The sequence below is a fragment of the Scatophagus argus genome, chromosome 11, assembly GCF_020382885.2.
Source record: "Scatophagus argus isolate fScaArg1 chromosome 11, fScaArg1.pri, whole genome shotgun sequence".
Classification (NCBI taxonomy): domain Eukaryota; kingdom Metazoa; phylum Chordata; class Actinopteri; family Scatophagidae; genus Scatophagus; species Scatophagus argus.
The window spans coordinates 11,341,910-11,367,307 of NC_058503.1; the positions used below are offsets into that span (position 1 = coordinate 11,341,910).

General features: G+C 42.1%; 2 protein-coding genes across 11 annotated transcripts in view; both read left to right on the forward strand.

The window, feature by feature from the left end:
- The window catches only part of LOC124066744 (FERM, ARHGEF and pleckstrin domain-containing protein 1), a 49,125-nt gene extending 33,979 nt beyond the window's left edge, over window positions 1–15,146 (forward strand). For 2 of the 3 annotated variants that reach the window (XM_046403484.1, XM_046403486.1), the window contains 14 exons: window positions 4,307–4,494; window positions 4,820–4,909; window positions 6,033–6,166; window positions 6,887–6,968; window positions 7,065–7,302; window positions 7,411–7,541; window positions 7,678–7,746; window positions 8,240–8,329; window positions 8,608–8,690; window positions 9,775–9,887; window positions 10,150–10,313; window positions 12,797–12,904; window positions 13,622–13,773; window positions 13,864–15,146. In XM_046403484.1, coding sequence (XP_046259440.1) covers window positions 4,307–4,494; window positions 4,820–4,909; window positions 6,033–6,166; window positions 6,887–6,968; window positions 7,065–7,302; window positions 7,411–7,541; window positions 7,678–7,746; window positions 8,240–8,329; window positions 8,608–8,690; window positions 9,775–9,887; window positions 10,150–10,313; window positions 12,797–12,904; window positions 13,622–13,773; window positions 13,864–13,945 — 1,724 coding nt within the window. In that variant the 3' untranslated portion in view covers window positions 13,946–15,146. The remainder of the gene's footprint in view (window positions 1–4,306; window positions 4,495–4,819; window positions 4,910–6,032; window positions 6,167–6,886; window positions 6,969–7,064; window positions 7,303–7,410; window positions 7,542–7,677; window positions 7,747–8,239; window positions 8,330–8,607; window positions 8,691–9,774; window positions 9,888–10,149; window positions 10,314–12,796; window positions 12,905–13,621; window positions 13,774–13,863) is intronic. The other variant, XM_046403485.1, reaches the window with a different exon arrangement.
- Window positions 15,147–15,792: 646 nt separating this feature from the next.
- The window catches only part of zmp:0000001200 (dedicator of cytokinesis protein 9), a 72,284-nt gene continuing 62,678 nt past the window's right edge, over window positions 15,793–25,398 (forward strand). For 4 of the 8 annotated variants that reach the window (XM_046403472.1, XM_046403476.1, XM_046403477.1 and 1 more), the window contains exon 1: window positions 16,136–16,271. Coding sequence is in view for 4 of the 8 variants with exons in the window: in XM_046403474.1 (XP_046259430.1) it covers window positions 16,155–16,271 (117 nt within the window). In the remaining 4 variants the exon portion in view is untranslated. Of the gene's footprint in view, window positions 16,272–25,398 lie in introns of all 8 variants that reach the window. The other 4 variants (XM_046403474.1, XM_046403479.1, XM_046403481.1 and 1 more) reach the window with 2 other exon arrangements.

The window sequence follows — 25,398 nt, forward strand, 5'->3', positions numbered from 1 at the left end:
GTGGTTCAGAGTCCAGTGAATCTGAGGTGGAGACTAACAGGGGCAACTGCAGCAGCCCAGTGACATTTAGTAGTCCAGTGGAGGCCAACTCCATTTCGTCCATACCCAGGAACAAGTTTTCCTTTGGCAGCCTCCAGCTTGATGAGGAGGCAGATGAGGACGGATGCCATGCCTTCAGTGATGAGGAGGGGGGACAGATTTTCAGCTGTTAGTGCACAGAGAGCTTCTATCAGGCGAGTTTAAAGGGTTTAGTTTGGGTCTAGTAGTTGGAAGAAAAGCAGTGCTATGCGGGAGATTATTTCTCTGTCAGAGGAGGACTTTAATCTCCACACCCCTTGTTCACAGTATTCTTTTTGAGAAACACACTACCTGCTAGAAGCACTTTTTGAGCCCAGCATCAGTCCCTCTTTTATCGGAAGGTGTTCCTCTTTGCCAGATTTCACGAAAGGAAGGAATCTGTTCTGGGTTTTCTTGTTTGTTACATGGAGGAGGTTTCATCTTTTGGCCTCCTACTTCTTTTGTTGTGTTAACACGTCCCTGCAGAAATACACAAGTGCCATGTTAGCATCGAACAGTGAATGGTTGCTAATTATAAAAAACTGAGGAGACTGCGGGAGATTAATGAGTCTGTTCATGTCAGTTTTAAACTTGAGGATGATCAGAGGAGAATTTATTGCACTTTTTCTCACATTCTTTGTAATCAACAGTGTGGATGTTTGGCTCAGTTTTTATGTCACAGATGCCTTATGACCTCCTTGAATACAGAAATACACTTAACCCTTCATTAATGTCCATAGACTTTTCTGTTTAGATTTATGAAGTTGGTAAAATGTTGTACAGGTTTCTGTATTGCACACCTTATGCTCGTTGCACGTAAATTGTGGAGTCCTAAAAGACCTGTGGATGTATAATTGTGACAGTGATTGTTGATATTGTAGGCGTTTATTGGGAATAATTCCGCCGTCTCGTTTGATTTACTGACGCTCTGGATGCTGCATCTGGCTTGTGATTGTTGCGGGAGTTTGTCTGACATATTTCCTACCAGAACGGAAACTAATTAATATGCTGCAAATACATAGTTTAACCCCTGATTGGTTTTCAGTATTGTTTATGTTTACAGTATAGTCTTCTCTTCCGTTTATCTGTCATGCTTTAATCAGTTTTAATCAATTAGTAATCGTCGAGGGATATAACAACTGGAGTAGATATAACCTCACAGTACTTTGAGAGTGCTGTCAAATAGTGTTAGAAAGTCACAGCAGCGACTTGGTTTGGCTGAGGTGAAGGTGCATGTCTGCTGCAGTGGTAGTTGAGCCACTCCACAACAGTGTATGGCTCTTGTGATCACTGTTGACGTCCCCCTCTGCGCTTGACTCATGCTCAAGGATCTCTGGCAGAAGTTTAGTATCGAGCTACTTCCTCCAGCATCTTTGGTGACCACAAAATCCATTTCAAAGATTGCGAAGTTCTTGATCTTTAAAAAGAAAGAAAAGAAAAGCAGCTCTGCACTTTTATTTTTCAGTTTGCACTTCCTGTTTGTTTGTGTTGTTTGAGAAAGCGATGATCCTTATATTACATTTTTGTTCTTTCTTTTTCTTTGTCCACTGTGTAAGCACTTGTCTGTCAGCATGAAACTGTCATATCTTTTCTGTGTTTTTTTTCCCCCCAGCTGTAACTGCATGTAAGCCTGTTCTGTCACTCACTACAGTCTGTGTGGTGGAAAGAGGCGAGATTAACCAGTATCTGGGTTCCCTCCTCTGCAGCGATCCAGCTTTCAGGTCGTTATTCCAGAGCAGAAAGAACATCAGGTTAAGGATGACAGAAGCTTGGGAATTTGCAGGAAAATAGAAGCAGTTTTTAGTAACCATGTGTGTACTGTACGTGTGAAAGGCAGTTTAAGGGCAACACCTCAAAACGCAAAAAGTCTCTTAGCTCATCCATCAGTGTCGACTGCTTTTGCGGCACTCCCAGACGTTTCTAGCTTTGATGGCGAGCGGCATATCCATAGTGAGATTTATCTTTGATTTTTGTGTGCATCTAGATGGGTGTCTGTTCTTTATTGGCCTTTTAAATTACTTACTAATTACTTAACTCATTTGATATGGCTCATTCGTAGTTTTTCTATTCAATGTGGACATGACAACATTATGACCCCAATAGGCAGAAGTCTAAAAGGTTAAGACCCGTGCTGTAGCACAAACCAGACTCCCCAGACTCTTGTTACGTGTCATACTCCTCTCTTTCTCCCTTTGTTTCCCTGTTTTCTCTCCACTATCGTCTGTCCATCGAAGAAAAGATCTCAAAACGCTGTCATGTCCACGTAAAATTAACAATAAACTGAAAACAGATGGCAGATTTTTAGTTACCCTGTACCTGCTGTCCTGACTATTAGCATTATCAACAGTAAAACTTTCAAAGCTGCATGACATACATTAGCACAGCATTATCAATTCTAATATGTGTTCAATTGAGTGAGTTACTGGATCACTGCAGTGTGAGGGGCCCATCAGAGGTGCACAAACCTCCCCCGTATACCTGACAAGACGCTGCCAAACAAAGACTGGAGACGGTTATGTCTCTCATTTAGTTCCAAACCATCTGAATGTGTTGGTTTGGCTCAAACTCTCAGGTCTGCGGGTGAGACTTGTGTGTATTTTAAGCACTGGTGTCCTTCAGAGTGTTTCCAAACGAGGGCTGAGGTATGCTCCACATCCCGCCGTTCTGCCCTGGCTGATCTTTGCATGTGTTGTATGTATTGTAATACACAGTCACAGTCACTTAACTGTAGTTTTATAGTTTAGTATAATTGAAGAATGTGATGTTAGAGCAGATTTTAATACTAGAAAATCATGCAGTATGATAAAAGATTGAATTTTAAAATCTTTTTAATGTACAGTGTTTCAACTGTGTCACCTTTACAGGTAAACTGTATAATTAATTCATATTCGTGGACGGAATAATGCACATGTTCATTACCAACTGACTGTTCCAGTAAAGCAACAACAAATCTGTTCATACGCCACATTCATAAAGATCTGTTTTGTATTAAATACAAGGACAGGTCTAGAGGACTGCATGAATTCACACCTCTTTTATGCCACTTTCCCTTCAGTTTCTCTCATTCACTCACTCACGCTGTCCTTCTAGACACTCACCTGGCTTTGACCTGTTAACGCTGCTTTTCTCAAGGTTTATATTCACTTAACAGTGTATACCTTTTGTTCTAGAGTCAATAAAGATCACCTTTATGAAGTGAGATTTTCTGAATCTTTTTTTTCGAGAACACAAACATTGGTGTGTCCTCGTAGATAATAGATCTTTCCCCTTCGCTCCCCTTGTAGTTTGGTGGTGTTAGTTGGTGAAAGTCTGTAGTTTCTTTTTGCCCTCATTAGCAGTGATCTTGTCAATGTACGCTGTGGTTTCCGCTCTTTCCCTCTGTAGAGTTTACAGTAAATCCTTCCCAGAGTTGTCAACAAGTTGCACTGGTTTGTGTGAGTCTAATCGCTGTTGTGCTTCTGTCAACACACCAGAGGACAACAGACAGAGGTGGGCAAGTTGCAGCTAAAACATATTAAGTAAGCTCAGTGAACTTCATCAATACAGATGACACTGAGTAAGCTGTTCCTGTTGATCGTCCTGCGGCATGTGTCTCAGCTTGCATATTGATTGACGTGGCACAAAGACACACAAAGAAATGCGTCTGAACTGTAGCGTGAGTCATGACTGATATCACACTTTCTGCCCCCAGCTAGAGCAGCTTTGTGTTTCCCTGCATGGCGTAAGAAGTTTCTGGTCCTGGGTTAAACTGAACATGCAAATACTTAAGATAGTTTATTATAACCTGGACCATGGGTGATGTTTGCCATACTGGATTATGAAGTTAATCCTGGAAATTTTCTTTCAAGTCAAAGTGCATTAGTAAATGTTGAGCTGGAAGTAATGATTTTCTCCGTAAAACATTGCATCTATGAAATGTCGTGAAATAGTGAAAGAAGTCCAAGGTGACATCTTCAAATGTTTGTCTGTCCAAAACCCCCAGATATTCAGTTTACAATGATATAAAACAGAGAACATCAGAGAACAAAGCTTTTCAAAATTAATACTTTTTATGTCTATTCACTAATTGATAAATTGAATCATTTACTTTTTTGTGTCAACACATCTGAGACTTAGAATAGGGGAATGCAAGCACCGAGACACGCAGAGTTTCTGCCCATATCTGGTTCCCTGTTGTGTTTTTATGTTTATTTGAGTCACTTACTTTTTCATTTTCTCCCTTCACTTCGGTTGCTGAATAACCCTGCAGGAGTGGGGTCCAACAGTCCTCACCTGTCTGCGTCCTCTGGTCACTCCCATGGCATGGTCAACGGTCAGAAATCACTGGAGCTGTGCAGTCACAGTCCGGACGGCCGACAGCCTTCCCCCCTCACCAGCCCGCTGCTCAACGACGCCTGCAGCGTTCGCACTGACGACGAAGACGAGGTTCGGAGGAAGGTTTGTGATTTAATGAGAGGCAACTTATCACTCCGATAAGTTGCTTTGTTGTTTGTTTTTTAGGTTTTTTTTTATTATTATTATTATTATTTTCTAAACTTGTGCTTCAAAGCCATTGTCTCATGCTAAAAACAGCATTGGACCTAGATTAGATTACCTGTCCTCAATACCTCTCCACAGGGACTGAAGCAAGAGTATTTTCCTGCAGATTTACTCAGAGAAATAGGTTAGGCAAGGCAACACAATTGACAAGACAACAAACGCTGGTTGGACTTGCTCATAGCTGCTTGCTCACAGTCTCCTCTCTGTTTCGATGTCTTTGCAGAGGTTCCCAACAGACCGGGCCTACTTCATCGCCAAGGAGCTGCTGACCACAGAGAGGACATATCTGAAGGACCTGGAGGTGGTGACTGTGGTAAGAAAAGCTGTCCGCTCGCCGGCATGCTGCTTCTCTGTTTGTTTTTTCCTGCACTGTCCTCCGGGGAGAAAACATTGATTATTCCAGTTAGCTGCTCCATTGCAGAACGCCTGCCAAAACACCGAGTCAGGCAGTGACACAGGGATATTTTGGCAGATGAGATTCCATTTTTTTATTCATTCTCCCCCTCCTCACTCGCACTCGGAAATGTATTTATCTGTCGCGCTCAAGGCTGTGAATACTAAACTGTGTTTGCGTTTAAAGAGATGGATGGATTTAGCCGCATGTTTCCGATTTCGTTCTGTTTCCTTGGATTTCGCTGGCTGGGTACGAGCTTAGGGACACATTTCATTTGATAATATCTCAAATGAGCAGAAAATAGGACATTAAACATGCTGTACAACTGGTGTTCTCACGAGGCTGTTACTGAAACACTGCTGTTGTCTGATTCAGGCACACTCACGTGGAGAAAATGCATCACTCTTCTTCACGGACGCTTTCAAGGGCTGCAGCCCTTTTCTCGTCTTGCGATTTCCAAAGAGGCCTTTCACACAACTCATAAATATTTGGGTTGGCTCATGTCCTCGTTCTTCTTTCAGCTGCGCTTGTGCTCTCTCTTTTCCATACACTGGTTGGTGCTGCTGTTGGGGTTGAAGTCATCTGAACAACAGCTGGTGCTTCCTCTCAAGCCCTTTTAGACACTCTCACTTTCTACTAAAGCTCACCTCCCTTTCCCATCACACCAGTGGAACAAAGCTGTTTCCTTATTTTGTCTGCCACACACAACGTTTGTCTTCAGTCTGACTAAATGGGACAATAGTGTTGAGAATGATTGGCTATTGATTCTTCAATTTATCCTCAGTGAAAGGATTTAAGAGACGTCACAAGATTGAAGTGGAACAGCAGGAACACAGATGAAGGTCTTTTGAAGGCATCCTGGGACAATAACACAGCACTGATCAATCCCAATTCTATGATCTTGAACACTAAACAAGCTTGAGACCAACAATTGCACTCCATTGTTGTTCACAGCAGATAATTTGTCTTAATGTCTTCCTGTATACAAAAATCCCATCTTTATTGTTTTATCTCTGATGCATGCATGTGTTTGTGCTCTCAGTCTTTCCAGAATGCTGTAGGACAAGATGAGGCGACTCCAGACTCTCTGAAGAAATCCATCTTCTCTACCTTTGAGCCTCTCCACAAGTTCCACACAGGTTTTCTCAGGGAGGTGGAGCAGAGGCTGGCCCTGTGGTGAGACTTCCAGACTTGCTCCAAAAAGTCCCTGCAGGGTCGAGAGCATGTGGTGGTTTGGTTTTAGTCCGATTTAGCACAACCCCCCCTCCCCTTTAATGAGTTATATTACCACGGACGGCCTTTACTTGCCTGTGGGTTTCTGCTCTCTGATCTCCTTAATGATGTTGTGCTTTATCTAACACACACACACACACACACACATATAGGCATGCACACAGTGATGCATAATGTCTGTCAAAATTAACAACCATAAACTGCAGATATATATTTTTATTTCAAAGCCTATTTTAGCTAATAGTGATCGTTAGAACATTAAATTAAAGCTGAAAGTGATATTACAGACAGTTCTTCTTGTTGTGTGACTGTGATTAGAAAGCTGTCTGTCAAAGATTAGAAAGGAAGTGTTTCACTGACTCAATATGTTTCCCTAAAGCAACACTTGACTTAATAAATATTCTGAATGAAACCAGTAATGGCAGCCCATGAGTCCTGCATCCTATAAGGGGAAAGACACGCTCAAGAGAGCCACCTGCTGGTGGTTGTCTTTCTCAAAGTTTAAACAGCCCTTTCCAACTTCAGTGGGCTTTGTCTTGCATGGAGTGCAGATCATCTGAATACTCAGTGAGCTTTGGATGCTGTTATGTTGTTTAATCAATGAATTAAGTGTCTGCAATGGCTTCATAATGTTTCAAACTCACTGATGTTTATCTGTTTCAGGGAAGGACGCTCCAATGCTCACATAAAAGGAGATTACCAGCGCATTGGAGATGTCATGTTGAAGAACTTCCAAGGCTTGAAGGTGAGGCACTGCTTGATGTCAAATTCTTACATGTCATTAATTACAGTAATGAATTAACATTTGTTTACATGAGCCATATTCCAACTTTGCCCATAGCCCCTGACGGCAAACCTGCATAAGCAGTCTGAAGTTCTGTTGGAACTGGAGAAGGCATGCAGAGCATCCCGCAGGCTGGAGGGTCTCTGCAGGGACTTTGAGCTGCAAAAGGTCTGCTACATCCCGCTGAATGTCTTCATTCTGCGGCCTTTGCACCGCCTCATCCACTACAAGCAGATCCTGGAGCGCCTGTGCAAACACTACCCGGGTACTCATGTGGATTTCAGAGACTGCAGAGGTACTACACCCAGGCCAGTGTTTACAGAGGCACATGTAGGTCTTCTGGTTTTGTAGAATAATGTAACAGTCCGTCTCCAATGATCTCTTACCGATGGTTGGTCTGCAGCTGCCCTGGCAGATGTGTCTGAGGTTGCCGACCAGCTTCAGGGAAGCCTAATCAAGATGGAGAACTTCCAGAAGCTCCTGGAGCTGAAGAAGGATTTGATCGGCGTTGACAATCTTGTTGTCCCTGGTCGGGTGAGTTCAAAGCTTGAAAGCAGGGGCCGGCAAAGATTTTAATTTTCGGAAGATCTACTTTGTGACCACCAGACACTCTGAGTTTTCTGTGTCCAATGAAAGATACATGTTTTTTTTTTTGTTTTCTCTTTCTCAGGAGTTCATCAGGTTAGGCTGCCTCAGCAAACTGTCTGGAAAAGGCCTACAGCAACGAATGTTTTTCCTGGTAACGCCCACTCACTGAGCTTAGGTCATATTGCTGATCTAATTATTTAGCCGAGTGATCTCAGTGGAAAAATAATCCCACTTTTATCCTTTCCAGCTATACATTACTCAAATGTGTTGGCAGATAAAAAATACCACATGTTGCTCAGAAACTTCACAGTCTTAAGGCATGCAAGTGTTTTGCATGTGTTTTTCGTTTTCTTGCCATTATAGCTTTGACAAACAAGGCGTCAAAAATGAGCAAGTATGTTTGTACAATGGAGTCTTAAGCTGTAGAATAATTTATATCGACTGTTCGTTTCTCTCTGCAATCCCTATTTTTAGGGATTTCTAATTTTCCAGTTGTTATGACAAGTTGTTTGTACTTTATTAAGAGTTATGTTTTGGATTATACATGTTTAGTTTAGTAATTCGAACAAAAAAAGAGTAAATTGTATTTGGTTTGAATGACTGTTAATTTCCATTGTTTCTGTCCCCGCCTCTCTTGTAAACAGTTCAACGACGTCATTTTGTACACGAGTCGAGGGATGACGCCGACCAATCAGTTCAAAGTGCACGGGCAGCTGCCGCTCCATGGCATGACAGTAAGCGCCGTGTCTCTCAGTTCAACACAGAGCGCTTCCAACGGCTGTCACCAGTTTCCCATTACTGCAAATGAGCCGCTTGAAACAGCTGAACTGCAGCTCTCTTCATCGGCTGCACCCGACACACACACACACACACACACACACACTCTTTCAGGACAACCACTCATGTCCTTCTCCCTCCCTCTGTCTCTACTTCTCTGTCTATTTCGGTCCCTGCTGTCCCAGATTCTGCTCCTCTCTAATGTTTTTTCTGTGTCTGCGTGTTCCTCTTCCAGATCAGAGAGAGTGAGGATGAGTGGGGTGTGCCTCACGCCTTCACACTGGTTGGACAGCAGCAGTCGGTTGTGGTTGCAGCAAGGTAAGAACGGTGGTTGGCAGCACGCAGACACCTTTTGCCTGGAGCTAAAATGAACAAAAGTGACTGTGCGTGTGTGTGTGTGCATTTCAGGATTTTGGGGTGGAGATTTTTGGGGAATCCTTACATTTTATTTCTCACACATTATGACAGACTTGTAGGAAAACAAAAACGTGTACATTTTCAGCAAAGCCATATTTCCTACTGAGAATGACCCTGATCGCGTCACAGTTTCAGTTTCATTTTACTCACAAAAGTCTTGGGAAACAAAATCTTCTTGTCCAGCTGCCATCTTCCAGAGAGGAAGAAAATTGTTGATATATTCATCTAGGCCGTGTCCAGTTATTACACTGAGCTCAAAACAATTAACGTTCATAAGTGAAGTCATTTATTTGTGGCCTTTCATTGCCCTGAGCTTTGCCTCTCAGGCTCCACAGAGTCCACTGTCCTACTCTCAACTTTATTTCAAAGTTGTTTTCATTGTCAGCGTTTTTATTTCTTTATAACTCATGATAAGGGGAACGTTTGTAATCACAGTCAGTCTGTATTTGTGTTTACAGTGGATACTTAAATTGAGCCTCAGTCATAGAACATAAGGGAAAGTGTTTGTGAAGGTGCAAATGCAGCATTTATTGATCATTGATCATTTATTCATCATAACAAAGAAAACTTTTGTTAATTCACACTATGATAATCTCATATTATTATGATATTACAATTCACCTTGTATTTTTAATTTTTAGTTAGTTTTAACTTAGTTGCCAGATGGATTGATCAGATCTTATAAAAACAGAATTTACAGCAGGAGGATGCCCCTTACCTTCAGTTGTTAGCATTGACACATGAATGAATCTGACAGAAAAGGAAAAAATAAACACTTCCCTGCCTTCAAACTAACATTTTGCTCGTCCAGTTTCCACGAAGGAGCAGATGGCGGCTTTTTATGGAAAATTTGGCTGAACATTTGCGTGGCTCCAACTTGTGACATGCTTGTTATCTGCACTATTTCTAAGCACCAGGTCTTCCCGCTGTGACTAACGACGGGACACGCTGAGCAACTGATCCACTTGTGTGTTTTTCATTCTAGTTCGTTAACAGAAATGGAGAAGTGGATGGAAGACATAAGGGTGGCGATAGAGATGGCAAAAACCAGCAACGGGCCTACATCTGACCTTCTGACCAGCAGTCTCACAGACAACAGTAAGTTACTGCATAATACAGTGGAATATCAAATGTATTCTTCATTTTATAGTGCTGTCTGAGAAAAATGTGGAAAATATGCAGAACATATACAGTGACTGTCAGAACACACTAACATTTGAATTAAAAAGCCCACCGAGTGACATCCCAGAAACGACTACATTTGACTTGTGAATGATCTGACGTTGTCTGTGTTTGAGCGCCCTTGTCCCCTCATCACCCTGCTCATTGTCTAGCAGTAACAACCTCCTGACTTTCCCAGAATGCCCTGAGGACTCCACGGTGGAGGCGGAGTCTGAGGATGACATAACGACGTCGCACACCTCGCTGGAGAGGCCCGCCCCTCACCGTGGTAACACCATGGTGCACGTGTGCTGGCACAGGAACACCAGTGTGTCCATGGTGGACTATAGCATAGCTGTGGAGGTACCAGCCAAACCTCAGCACTCAGCCTCAGACCTGCCCTCCCCCTCCTGCCTCACCGTTTTCTTTCTCTGTGTCTGAGTGTGTGCTGTATCCTAATTCACTTTGGTTATCTCTTAGTGGGAACAGTATCCTCCTGTGCTGCACAACGTCTTCTTATTGTGCTGAAGAACAGTTCTTTTGTCACTGTGAGCAAATGAACTGAAATGAGGCTCGTTCTTTTCATTTCATACATAGATTATGAAATAATAAAAAATAGAACAATAGAAAGTCTGGTTAAAAATGCATTTAATACCATTTGCTGCCTCACTATGCTGTTTCATCTTTCTTTGTTTTTAGCAACTTTTTTAGCACTATGCTGTTTCTTTTCTTACCTGTTTTGCAATGAACGACAACGTCTGGTCGCATAGAGACGTAACATGTAGGAGAATATATGTTTAAAGGTGCCCTGTGGAATCTGCACTCAGCGTTTTATGTGCCCTCGAGGGTGAACATTTGCTCGGTCGACATTTAAACGTGCAGTGCGGTACTTTTACGTCCAAACGAACGCCTGTTACATTCAGGCTAAATGCTGATGAAGCCCATCGCCACCAGACAAATCTTTCTGTATTTAACAGTATGTCAGAGTTTTTAAATCTGTAGCCCGTGGAGACATTCCCACACTGGCACGCCGATGAGATGCGTTTAATGTCAACCAGCAAAGATTTGTTTGTCCGAGTTAAAGTAATGGAAAAGGCTACAGCCAATAGGAGTCCAGCAGAGCCTGTGGCGTAGTAATAAGCAGGTCGATTACAGTCGGTAACAGTCATGCTACCAGAAGGGGGATTTCTGGATTTCGCATCAATATCTTTTGTTATATTTTAAGATCAGATAAATGTTCATCATAAGTTTTTGTATGTTGTTTATTTGCTCTATTTGCAGCTACAGGGAGGATACTGTCCCTTTCCTCTTTTGGCTAACAGTCGCCAGCGTGACGTTCTAATCTAAACTCAAAACTCTGGCTTTCCTGTGTGGTTTCGTTCTTTTTCTCCTCCCCTGGCACTTGAAATCTCCAATTGTCTATTAATAGAAAGAGAGAGCGAGAGAGAGCGAGAGAGAGCAGTACATAGATGTGCTAAACGTCCTCATTTCGCACTGACAGAACGGATCCTGTTTTAGGATCCTCTACAGCTCTGCTCTGATCTGGTTCTGCTCTTCCTCTGTAGCTGTAACAACGTCCTCTTCACAGCCTTGCCTGGACACACCGTCGGCCTTTGTGTTTTTCCCTGCCACTGCATGCCTGTGTTTCACCTACTCAGTCTCTGTGTTTCTGTCTTTCCCCTCCCTGTCTGTTTTTTCTCTCTCTGTCTCTGTCTCTCCCTTTCTCTTTTCCCCACGCTTCTGTACGTTTCTCCGTGGTAGAGGACCCTAGTCCAGTCAGGGGGAATAAGGCCCCCCTGGTGGGGCCCCCCAGTGGCCAGGGACCAGTGCCTCTGTCTGTTATCTGCTGGTACCGTGTTCAGAGCCTCTCCTTTAGTGAATCCTGCAGGAGTCTAGAGGTAAAGAAGCCAGGCAGACAGGAGAGGCCCTGTGTATGTGTTTGCTTAAAGTGCACCATCGGAAGAAAAACAAAAAGTTTTTTGTAAAAACAACAACAAAAAAAAAACAACAAAGTTTCTGTGGTGCCTCATGCTGTGCAGATTAGTGACACACACTGATTGGCTCTACATAAACCAAATGAAATTCTCAGCAGAAGCATTATTATCAATAAACATAATGTGGAATAGCCAAAAACTATCTATCAGCTCAATCCTGTTTTGTAATTAATTCATTTTTAAACTGTTACGAGATGCTTAGGAACAGTAGATTTATATTTTATAAGGAAGTAGAAACTACTCACAGAAGTTAAATGGATAAGGCTTTGACTGTGGCTATATTGTGTATTTTAGTTGTGTGCCAACAGATTCCCTGAAACGACCAAAACCAACAGCGTGTCGGTCCATGTCTCGATGCTCTGTGCCGCTCAGACTCCAGCTCATTTGTTCTCACTGAAGATTTAAATCTTAACAATCAGGTCACAAATTTACAATTTAATTATTATAAAAGGCTAAATAATTTTCTTGCTGGGTCCTGTAGAATGTATCAAATGTTTCTGAAACAGGACTAAACTGTATTTGTGGGGGACTGTTTTTTTTTTATTTGCGGATTAATACACATTTGTTTATTAAAGGAACACGAGGAGGAGGTTTTCTGACATCAGCGGAGGTGTATAGCGGACAGGAATGCACAAAAAAATCTTTAGTTCACTGCTGGTTTTGGCCTTTTCGTGGGTATTGGTTGACCATCAGAAAAATCTAGACTATCAGGAGACTTGTCCTTTAATTCGTGAATCTTTCTTCCACGTTAGTCACAAACCTAATCGAAGTGTGCACCCTTTGATCTTGTAATGTGCGTGAACTCGTAAAGTTTTAGATTTCAGACTTGGGTTTTTTTCTCTCTCTTTGTAGAACCAGCTCTCAGGAAACTTACTGAGGAAGTTCAAGAACAGCAACGGCTGGCAGAAGCTTTGGGTGGTCTTCACCAACTTCAGCCTGTTCTTCTATAAGTCTCACCAGGTGATGGACGTTCGCTCTCGTCTCTGTTTGTCCAGTGGACACATCGCAGCCCGGCCCGCGGTGTTTACCCTCCTCTGGGATTAAAAGCTTCACATGTCTGTGTAGAATGTCAAATCTGTGTGTCATAATACAGTTTAACAGGCTTTCCCATGTGCTTTTTCATCCCACTTGTTGCTCCAGAATATTTTTGTTGGCTGTCTTTTTACTGCGTATGATTAATACAGAACCATTTCTTTACACTTAGACAGAGAGCCACAGGGGTTGTAAAGAAAACTACATAACAAGAACCAATATTTATTAAATTAGGCTCTAAAACTGAAGTATGTATGAGGCCCAAAATAAATTACTTGTTCTTAAAAACAAACTCCTCAATAAGTATCCACAACTGGAAAATATATGTTACACGTTGATGTATCAGTCTTGTGGATCTGACAATTTATCACAGGGGTCAGCTTTAAAGGATACCTACTTTCAGTTTTAATGCTTGAAGTTCGCTGATAACACTTCTCTAGTATTTAAAGTATAATTTGAATTGCATGACTTTTAGTTGTATTTTGTGGTTTCACATTGTGATTTTGTCGCTAGGAAGAGGATGTCAGTCCACAGCGGCTTATGGTCCATGGTCTTCTTCCATTTTGAAAAATATCAGTTTGATTGTTTTTGTAATTATTTATCGACCAAGATAAATTTTCTTTTTCTTTTTTTTTCTTTCTTCAGGATGATTATCCACTGGCCAGCCTTCCTCTGCTGGGTTACTCAGTCACGATCCCCTCAGAGTCTGAAAACATTCACAAGGACTACGTCTTCAAACTGCATTTCAAGTCCCACATCTACTATTTCCGATCAGAGAGCGAATACACTTTTGAGAGGTACAGATGGACGTTTGATAAATGGATTTGCAGTGATGTTGTGCTTGTGCGTGTCAGAGGATTGATTAAAAAGCCTTTCTCTGCCTGCAGGTGGATGGAGGTCATCCGCAGTGCCACAGTCCCCTCCAGTGGTGCTCGTGTCCTCAACCACAAAGAGTCCCATCCTCACTGAGTCGCTAACTGGTCCCACACGCTGTCTCCCTCGGGTGGCATCTGCCCATCCCGCCCCCCCTCCTCCCCCCCGGACTCTCTGCTTTTCTTTTCTACACATATCTGGGACATTTGTACATGTGTCCATGCACATTTGGTGCTTTTTAATGCTTTAATGGTGACATGTCCGCTGGTTTAGACTGCATCAGAGACTGCATTTTTTGGCATTTTTACTCTCAACTCTGAAACCTCTTTTTAAGGATGTCATTTTATACTGTTTTCTAATGGTCTGAACCACTTCCTATCTTTCTGGTTATACATTTTGTCATTGGTTGTTTTTACTGCAGGAACACATATATATATAAATACCCAGCATTCTTTCTTAGATGGTTAAATGATCACTGCATTGTCATAACGTTTTTGTCTACTTTTTCATTTTATTGAAAACTGCTGCTTTGAAAATGTCATGCAACTTCAGTGCCAAACTGGTTTATATCAATGTCCTGGACTTTTTAATGTTGTTTTGTTACACGGGGGATGAGGAGTGTCTCCTATACTGCAAACCATGACTTCTGAAGACATGTAAAACAGGCCACCCTTTAATGATCAATGCTCTGTTGACACCTGGCCCAGCACAATGTGTTCTTGTTCAAAAAAAAAAAAAGAAAAGAAGAAGACAAAGAAAAAAGAAAAAGGTGGTGAACTTATTTTGTTGTATTATTAACATAAGCCCACAGTGCAGCCGGAGTAGCTGCCATCACAGACTGGTTTTACTTCAACTATATTTGCTGATTTTTGTTGTATGTCTCACACAACTTTGCTTTTATATATATATATATATATATATATATATATATATATATATATATTAGCTAAAGTTCCCCTTCATTTGTATGAGGAAATGTGAGACATGTTCATAATCACTGTATTATGAAAATGAGTGTAATTGAAAGCTTTAAAAAAAAAAAAAATATATGTGTGCGACAAAACAGAAACTTTCAGTTCCAAGCGCCGATGCCCTCACAGGACTGTGCTGCCTCCTGTATACAGATACTAGATCTTTTTATGGGTCTAAGTGAGTGGAAATATGCATTTGACAGGGTTTCGCAGTGAAACGAAATGAAATGGAAAACCTCAGTTCTGCTCTGAATTGCAGTGTTTTTCCAGACAACAGAGAGCTCTTTGGAAATGAAAGCAATAAAAAAAAAACTTATTCAAACTTATATTTGTGTTACTTTTTTTTTCCCCCGAGAGGCAGCAGTGATATTTTTCAGCAGGGTGATCATGTTTAGTGTGTGCAGCTGTGACCTACAGATGGCGTCATTGATCAAGACGTTTGGTTCAGTCAAAACACAATCACAGTGTCAGTATATGAGGGTGTAGTAATACAAGCAATAGAAGGCAATGTTTCAAAGCCTTGTTTTGTTCTAAAGAGTGCGTGTGCTCTCCATTAGTGCTTTTTATATTCTATTTCTTCTTAGTCTGCTTTTAGTTCTTCATGACAGCAGCGGTTTCAGAGCCTGTACCGGCATGAAACATTAACATATAACATTATGATATCATTAAAAGAATGTCTAAAAAAAAAAGTGGGTCTAATCTGATCCTTTGTCAATGTATCAGCTTGATCACTATTTGCCCACTTTGTTAATTTTGGTCGTTCTGTGAGCTTTACTATGAGTTATTGAATAAATGAAGGTATATTTATTCAGATGCCGCAAGGGACAAACATAGTAACGCTGTGAGATTAAAATGTTTTCCAAAGTTGTGATATTTGTGGTAATAGGAAAAATATTCATTTAGCCATTCATGCTATTAACCGCTTGCTGTCCAAAGTCCAGGCCCAGCAGCGCGCACTCAGCCAGGAATGGGCAGGACTTTAAGCCGGTAAGGGGCGGAGTGCGCTGAGGAGGCAAACAGATTATACACCTCCTGTCTGCTGCTGGACGACCAATGATACACTTCTCAAGAGGATACTTTATTATGACAACAATAAATCCGATGGGAGAAGGCAGAGCGCCGGAACAATGCAACACGCGTTGACTTTTCAAAGCGAAACGAGATCGAGAGGTGGGAGGCAATCGGCAGCCGCACCACAACATGACCCTGCTTTAAACTCGTGGTGCGCAGTAGTGTGGATCGGAGAAACGGATAAACCGGTGATGATTTTCCTCTGAACTTCGCCGATATAACTTGTGGATTGAACGGTCATTGATGCAAAGTGGTGCGCAACGATGGCTACTCCAGCTCACCCGGAGACCAGGAGATTCACGAGGGGTCTGGGTAAACCTGGTACGGCGGCTGAACTCAGGCAAAGTGTCTCTGAAGTGGTGAGGACGTCCGTGCTGGTTGTAAGTACACACCTAACACCCCCCCCCCCCCCCCCCCCCCTCTTATCACCACACTGTCACCATGTCTGCTTAAACCTTTGTTGATCTGCTTTTACGCACATTTTTAACAAAAAAACTCAGCCGATCTGAGATCAGCTGGGTGGGAGCACATGTGCGCTTTCTGAGTGATAAACTGCAGGTAATATTGAATGATGATTGAGTGTTCCTAGCCTACAAAAGGGAGAAGGAGGGTGATTTGGAGTGAATGAATGAAGGTGTGTGTCTGTGACAGAGAGAGAGAGATGAAGGAGAGGGCCATTTTGCAAAAATAAAACAGGAGGACTTTTTAATGCTGAGCACAGTGTAAAACGGCTTCTAACTATATTTTGCTTGCACAGTTAATGCAATTATGAAGTTGGTAAATTGTCCCAAAGTTCTTGAAATCCTTCAAGTTGATCCTCAGCGAGCTGACTTTGGATCAGCTGGGTGGAAGCGCATGTGGATAAGTATGGCCCTGACCTACAAATGTGAGAAAGAAAGTGAAGGTGGAGTGAAAGAATGAGGAGGTGTGACAGAGAGTTAAAGGGAGGAATGGAGGGATTTTGCAAAGTTTTTTAGATGGTCTCCTTCCTATGTGGCACAACATATCACTCCCCTTAATATTATATAGCACATTAACTTTGCTTTGTGAGTTCACTTGTTCTTGGAAAACTTCACATCACCGTTTGTTTGTTTCATTGGTTCTAAGTGTCTTGTTTCCTAGAGAGAGTGTAAAGAATCAGTGCCTGATCAAGGCGTTTTGTACTTTGTGTCAGCGAGGGCATCAGTTTCATTACGATGTACTGAGATGAGATAATACCTCCTCACAAGGGAAAGCATGTGGCTTCAATTTCATGCCTCAGACGCATGTAAAGTGTCCAGTGACAGTGACATAATGCTGAATTCGACCGTCCACTTTGGAACATCTGGGCGACGAGGACCTGCAGCATACCTCGTCAGTATCTGTTTTCCACAGAGCTCAGGAGGAAAAAGGAGTCGGCCCTTTTGTTTGGGTCGGAGGGTGTTGAGTGTTTGGTGCTCCGTCTGATTGTTCCTGCTTTCCTGGAAGAAGTTGCTAGGTAACAGAAACGGACACCGTCCAGGCTCTCTGTCAGGGAAATGGAATCCTGAGTCAGGATCCCAGACATCCAACCACACCTTCATATTATTTATTCATTCTCACTCTGGTGAACTGCTCGAGACGCCTGAGGGAGGAAAGCAGAAATGGATACAAGTATGCATGTTGGAAAATCAGCATGTTAAAGGAGGACTGAATTGCCTTGTAGAGACTCTGTGCGGGACTGTTGTTGTTGTGTTAGTATGAGCAAACATCCGGCATTTCATTTGTTGATGTACTTATGGGCGGACATGTGCAGGGGTGGGTTTAAAAACTTTTGGATTGTGGGACCAGACTGGGACACAGTCTTAAAGAGGAGGGACACATTTTAAAGTGACTAAAAATGTGTTAACACTTCAGTTTAAAACCCTGGTTTTAGGCAATGGTAAGCTGTACATTATTAAAGGTTCAAATGACTACTCAGTGTGACTTTCCAAGGACAACTGTTAACAGTCACTTCCTACACAGGTTCTGGTCCAGAGGTGCTTTTTCTTTCCATGATACTAACAGCGTTCTGGCTTTGGTAAGGTGGGCACCAAGTGAATGGTGCTGAATTCAAGGGTTTGCTGAGGATTCTTGGTGGGCCAAGAATGTGACTGTACATAAGAAGGCTGTCCACGCAACTTGTAATTAATTCCTCCATGAAACATGTAAATACCACAGTAGGAATAGAGGGATCTGTTCCAGGGACATAAAGAGGGGATTGTAACTACTGTTACCCATTCTGATTGTTGTTCTTGAAATGCAAATTATTCTGTCCTTTTAAACACCCAGAAAGACTTTGCTTAATTTAGGATATGACATAACGGTGTTGTACATACATACCTACTGGTCATACAGCAGTTTCTCAACTGTGTCTCAGGGTCAAGTGCACTGTGCTGCTCTCTTCCTCTCCCAACAATCTGAGCACACACTGGCCTGAGCCTCTTTGTTTATTGTTGGAGTGGAGAGCAGAAAGACTTTTAATAGGCCAGAGCCCTCAGCTGAGCCATCCCTCTGTTTCTCCACACGTTTGGCATGCTGAGAACACTATTAGCTCCATGATGGCTGTCATCAGCTTTGAATTTGTCGTGCTGGTGATGCAGTTCCATACAACACAGGTCGCTGCCTTTCCAACTTTGCTTCCCGTGGAATTAGAACAAAAAATTGTGGAGCTTGTGAAGAGTTTGGTTCAGCTGTCAGCAGCCCTCACCAGCATGTAAATGTCATTAATGTATCAGCTGATGTGTATATAACAAATCAGTGGCAGTTGACAATGCTTAGTGAGTGTGTACAGTGTATAGAGCAGCTGGGGCCAGTTGTGTAATTGAAATCAATAGTCCCTAACTGCCTGCCACCTAATGGTGACATACTCAGATCCTCAGTGTTCCTGATATGTGCCTGACCCGAGGGAGCTGTACACCAGATGGGTGTCATTATGCAGGAGTGATTCTATTAGTTGCCCGTGACCAATACATACATACACACACAACTGTCTCACTGTACAACCAGAAGGGGAAAGTGGGGGTTTCATGTTTGCTGCAAAAAAGAGCATAAAAATATTAACAGCTGTCAACAGAGCACACTTGTTGCTGTTTAGTTCCTTTTGCAGGCTAAATTGCTCCAACAGGCTTCTTTGCACTTCTTAGGGTTCTTTTTGCTTTTTGGGGTTACTGATGGACAATTTAAATGATCTCTTTGCCAGGTGTACAGCAGTTACTATGTTGTGGTTTTGTCCTATTTATCAAAAACCTGAGTCCACTCATCCTCCCTTGATGCATATCATCGCCTCATTTCCACCAAACTCTACTCCCTCTTCCCTACCTGTGATACTTCCGCCTGCATCACATAACACACTATATTTTTACAGCCTGTTTGCTCAAGCCAAATGTTTCCACTGATGAGCTTCTGCAGCAGTGCCTAAAAGATACGGTGTGACATTTGGTGAGGTCATTGCACAAACTGTGGCTTCTTTTTTATCTTTATATATAAAAATACAAAACTCTCTACTTCCGTGAGCCCTCTTGATCTAATGGACCACGCCTCTTTTTACCTTTTCCGTAGATATGGGAATCTCAGGAATACCTCAGGTGGGTGTGTACACTGTTCATTGTTTAAACACTATTTAAGTATGACTGGGGCTTTTTTCTCAACTTCTAGATTTGAACATGTTCCTGCTTTGATTTAGGTAAATTCATGTCCTCTCATATAGTGATGCCAAGTGCATTCGTCATGATACGAACCCAATTCCAGATTTATCTTGTAGAGCCAAAATAGGCGGGTTAGTATAATGATAATGTTTCGCAACCACAAATCATTTATCCTACATGTACCAAGTTGCAAGAAATCAACTTCTATGTTGTGGCTGTCACATATGTTGCAGGACTGAGCCAGTCAGAAGATTAGAGGGCTGTGTGAGGCCTAAGCAGCTTGACCTCCCTCTGTATTCCTCTGTCTGTCTGTCTGTCTGTCACTGTAAGGCCTGATGGTATCAGACTAAAAGGGTGCATAAGCTGCCTTTGTTACTGTGATGGTAAATGGTGCTCTACAAGAACAAACTCAGTGGGGGTGGAGATGGGAGCGCAGATGAGTTCTCTGAACTGGTCAATAATACATGAGGCTGCTCTAGTAACCAGTGCACCCAGTAGACTCTCTCTCTCTCTCCTGTGCTGTGGATTAGACAAGCCCAAACTTTGACACTGTTTGGTACAAAACATATCAAATGCTTAAACATCTTAGTCTGTCTTCAACTTGTATGGGCCATTGCAAACACTGAATAACGAGCCATGATGATGTCATACATAATGACCAGCAGCCCTCATGCAGTTTGTCAAACTTGTTTCACACGTTTGATTATAATGTTCACTTTTAGTTGAAACTGTTTTAAAGAAGTTTTGAGTCAACTGTCTGATCATTTCAGAGAGTTGTAGTTTGTGGTGCTGTTGAATTGCACTGCATTATACTGACAGGTAAGCTACATAACAGATGACAGGTGGACAGTGTAATTTGGCTACAGTCCCCTCTTGGCACCTAAGATGCGTGACACAAGGCGACTTGTCAGCTGTTATATATTTGATAATCAAGCACAATTGTCTCTAAATGTCCTAATGCTCTGAACGTGTAAAGGCGATTTACAGTAACTAGAATGGAAACATTTAAACTCCACACGACCCAGATATAAGCAGTGATGCATTGCTTGTGGAACGAAGGAATAGTGAGGAATAAAACACACCCATCAAACTCACTATAAAATTTGTCTGCATGTGTTTGGGCATGACTTTTGGCAGTCATGGTTATAATCTAAACCAGATTTGCCACTCTTCTCTTGCAGTTGGAGGTTGGAGGCTTGAGTGAATTCCTCAACTGAGCACAAGAAGGTTGAGATAAAGATGTTTTAAAAAAGCTAAAATCCAGTCCTGACGCACCCAGGTTAGTTCACATCACTAAATGCTGCAGTAGAAAAGCCAACTCAAATGATCTGATGGCCAGACACACAGAGAATTTGTTCAAGTGCAAATGAAAACTAATAAAATATCACAGACATGAACTGCACTTGGCTTATCTCTTTGGGACAGCTGATCACTGTTTGTGTTACAAATTTCTCATTGTACCAGAATATATTTTAACCACATGCCAAAGTGAGTGTTAAATAGTGATTTTGAGAGACAACATTCCCAACATGGTTTACGGTAGCATTTAAACGAATTTCCTGGTTCAATTTTGGGAATGGGTAAGTAACCAATTACCTTTTCTCATCAAAAATTATTGTATTATTTGGATCACACTGATTTTTGGTTCAGTTGTTGCACCCAGAGAGCCATATCTATGTACAAATTTCATGGCTGTTATGTAACTGGCACATTTATATTGGCATTTCCATTGCACTGATGCAGCTATTGCTGGGTAGCAAGATGAACAGCTTGTTGTCATATAGTTGTTCTTGTTCTCAAAACAGAAGATAGCTCAATGCCACCATGAGCTAAGTCTACAAAATCTTTCCATCCTGCCTTCCCGAACAGGAAGTGCCCATGACTTCCTCCCTCACAAGAAGATGGACCTCTTGTGGGAGAGCAGAGGCCTGTCTTTTTCTAGAAAGAGCAGGTTTCCTGTGGCTGTATTTGGTCTGACCAAAAGTTTTAGGCAGGGCTCCCTGTTAAACCGCCCACTCTGTCTGAGTGTTCTGCCTGATAAAGCAAAGCTGTTTTGGAGCGCAGAGGAGGTTGCCATAACAGAGAGGCAGCCTGCTGAAGAGCCTGGCCAGTGGGTGTTTTCCTCTTAGCAAGTGTATGGCGCTCTGGAACTTGTTTTACACTCATACCCTCAGAACATATACAGTCCCTGGAACCAACAGGAATCCAGTATTCATAATTCAGAAGGCAAACCCCTCTTTTGTGAACATTTCTTCTGTCAGTTCTTGCTTCGGAGGTGATGTTTGTTTTGAAGACTGGAATGCTACCTCTGTGACTCCAACAGTTTGTTTAGTTTTCATGCTCTCTTTCGAAAATGGCTTGAAAGAATTGAGCTGCTGGGTGGTCGCTGTTATGGAAGACTAATCTAAATCCCTCCTTCATGCATTCACAGCACATCAGTCTGAATGAAACTTCCGTTAACATCTCACTGTTGAAGCATACATCCTGCAATGGAGTCATGACTGCTGCACATTATCATCAACAGCTTAGCAATCAAGTGGAATATTGCTTTGCCTCCATCCTCGAGGCTATTAAGGTTGCTATTTTTGAGTCAGCAGGACGCACACCCAAGTGCAGCTGTGGAGGATCTGTCTAATCCAGTTTGCTTTCCTCTGTAAACTGATAACAACTCTAGCATCATCATCTATGATTTGATAAAGAACTAGACTTAAATGAATGGCACAGAAATTGCTATTGTTGCTCATAAGACTGCAAAACATATCTTGGATATTCTATATTCAGCTATAAGGAGTCTTTGCTTCAAGATGCTCAAGTTTGTGGCTCTATGGATGGAAATGGTCTGTCAATTGGTCCAACATTCTGGTCCAGAGTGAAATACCTCACCAACTACTGGAGGAATTGCCATGAAGTTTAGTACAGACATCCACAGTCCCCTCAGGATCCTAACCCTCATAACTTTAACAGTTCTTCACAAATTTCAGTTTGTGTAATACTCTCTAAACTAATCTAAGATCGTCATCAGCCTCAACTAATTATCCTTCTCTTATCACTAAGACGCTACACTAAGATGGTGAATGTGGTTAACCTGCTAAACAGCATTTTTTTAAACTACATTGGAATGGGGAAGCTGGAATTTTATCATCTCTAGTCTAAGTAGACTTCAAGAATAGTGAGGTCAGTTACTGTTACCATGTTGCTATACTACGAAGCAACTAACTAAACACTATGTTGGAGTGAATGTGGAATATTCAGTGTGATACAATTACAACTACTGAAAAAACCTTGAATCCCCATCCTCTCATGTATTTTATAGTATGGTATATTTAGTATAGTTATAGTATAGTTTTTATATTTATTGTTTTTGGGCTTATACCAGGACTAGGGAAACTAATTTCATTCCATCTGACAATAAAGCGCCTTGAATCCTATTTTCTGCCAAGCTTGAAAATATTTGGAGGGTCAGCATATTTGGGGTCAAAATTCAAGCTAAGGTTGAACTTTGGGCCGTAAACCTGGTGTAAACCAGATAAATGCGGGCTGCTATGGTACATGGCAACTGCTTGGTCCTTTGGAAATAATGGCTTCTCTCTTTCCCTATTTGTTTTGTATATAGTGACTGAGCAGGTTTCAGAGTCAATTCTGAGAGTCATTCTTCCATGTGGAAAGAAATATCTTGAGAACAACCATTGATGGAGTTTATTCTGTACTGGTTCTTTGCTATGTTATGTATGGCCTCCCTTGTGAGGGAGTGCAAGCCTACATGGCTCCATTAGCACCAAGTTACTTCTATCAGTCATGTGAATGGCACCACTACAAACAGGTCTTTACATGGCACAGCCCACGCTGGAGCAAGTGAATGAGAGAAAAACTGTATGAACCGTAGGTGGATACTGCCCTGCCTGCCACCACTGATTCATTAGTTTTGCGAGAGGCCAGCCAGAGTATTGGCCCACGAGTGAAACTGGTCAAATCTAAAACTCCAAAAGGCAAAATAATTGCTCTGCACACGTGCACCAGCCTACAGATTAAGTTCATCGGATTAAGCCCTGAAAAGCACTACAACACTCCTGACTGGAGACTGAACAACACATCCCTGTTGGCCAATGGGGAAATGTCTAGAAAGAGCAGGCTAATGACTAGCACATTTCCTTTTAAATCCTTGTGCAGGCCTATTTTCTGAGAGGTGTATTTATTCTCCAAGCCTCCTTGATTTGTCTATAAAAGTAATGTTTCCCTCCCATCCTTCACTGTAACTGACCATTAACTTGTAATTGTGGGAACACAGCTGTTACCATGACAGAAGAGATTGGAGGGTGTGTTGTATGCTAACACTCCTAACCGTGTCATTATTTTTCCAACCAATGGACTGCATTTTCTCCATTTTTGAATCACTGCCAATTACAGGATTTGCTGTCTCTTCTGAGTGGGGGGGTTCCTTTTTTACTTGACATGTGTGGAGCCGACTTGAGTCTTTGATGCATGCTACACTCCTGTACTTTGAATCTTTTCAACTTTGATAATCTGTATAAATGGAAGATCTTGTGTTACTGAAAACTTGTGTTATTTTTAGCCATGCTACTGGCATCAGTCCACCTCTTTCAACCAGGCTTAAATGTCTCAACAACTATTAGATGCAATTCTATTAAAATTTGATTAGGCATTCTCCAGATGATGAATCCTAAAGACCAAAACGTCAACATGTACCAAAGTCATTATGAGCATGTAAGCATGCTGATGTTAGCATTTAGCTGAGAGCAACAGTGTGTTATAGTTTATCCTCACAGAGCTGCTAGCAACAGGCTCTTGTTGTTTAAATATTTGGCTTGTGTGTGTTTTCCTCCTTAATTAACAGTTTTATAACAGAAACCCCGTCATCAAGCAAGTCAACATTAGAATATGGCTAAGTATGAGAAAATACAGTACTGGTTGTCCTGTTTTTGCACTTGTTTGTTTTGTGTCATTCATTCTTCTGTGTTACTGATGCATTTCCTGGGATTTAGTGTCAGCGAACAGCCCCTCCGCAGTAGGCTAATCTGCTTTGAACGTGGTATCTCCCTCCTGGCCACTCTAACATTGCCTTGTTGTGGTCACTGACCTCCCATTCACAGTTGTCGCACAGATCGCACCGGGGTCAGTGGTTGTCGGATGTGCTGTAACACAGAGGGATGGATTAGCACACAGTTAGGCGATACAAAAGCTAGTTTCTTGCAGTGAGATAAAACCTAACGGCCTTTAACATTTATAATTCAAGTATCACTTGAGGAAGAGGAAAGACATGGAAAATATGATAGATTATGTTGTGAAGTATTTATTTGGTCTCTGTTGAGGATGGAGTTGCTGCAAAGTGCTTGGGAAACTACTTAAAATTCCTTCTCTGTGCTGCTATCTGATTGCTGTCAGACCACAGAGATGAAAGTGAAACTTACTACTGATGTTGTTATCATTCACCCGGGATTTCCCTGAGGGTTTAGGCCACTCATTTGAATGCACCCAAGGCACCAAAGCAGAGGCGGGTAAATGCATCATTTATCTAGGTAAATATATAAAAGTTGAGGCCACTCATTGTGAAGTTTGCCCTTCACCTATGCTGTTCCCCCTCTTTCCCACAGTGCATGCTGTTAGCTTAATTAAACAGAGTCAAAAAGATCGCTGCACTCGTCAGTGCTCACTCTTACAGCTTTGTGCGCTGTGCCGCATGTGGATGAGACCTGCCACAGCCAGAGGCGATAAATTCTAATGACTTTTCACCGGGCCAGCTGCATAACTGGCATTCCTGACTCTGATGCACTGTAGGCCAGACAGGAGAGGAGGGGGAGGGGCACAACCTACAGGAGGCGGGTCATGGTTTTGGGCCAGGATTTGA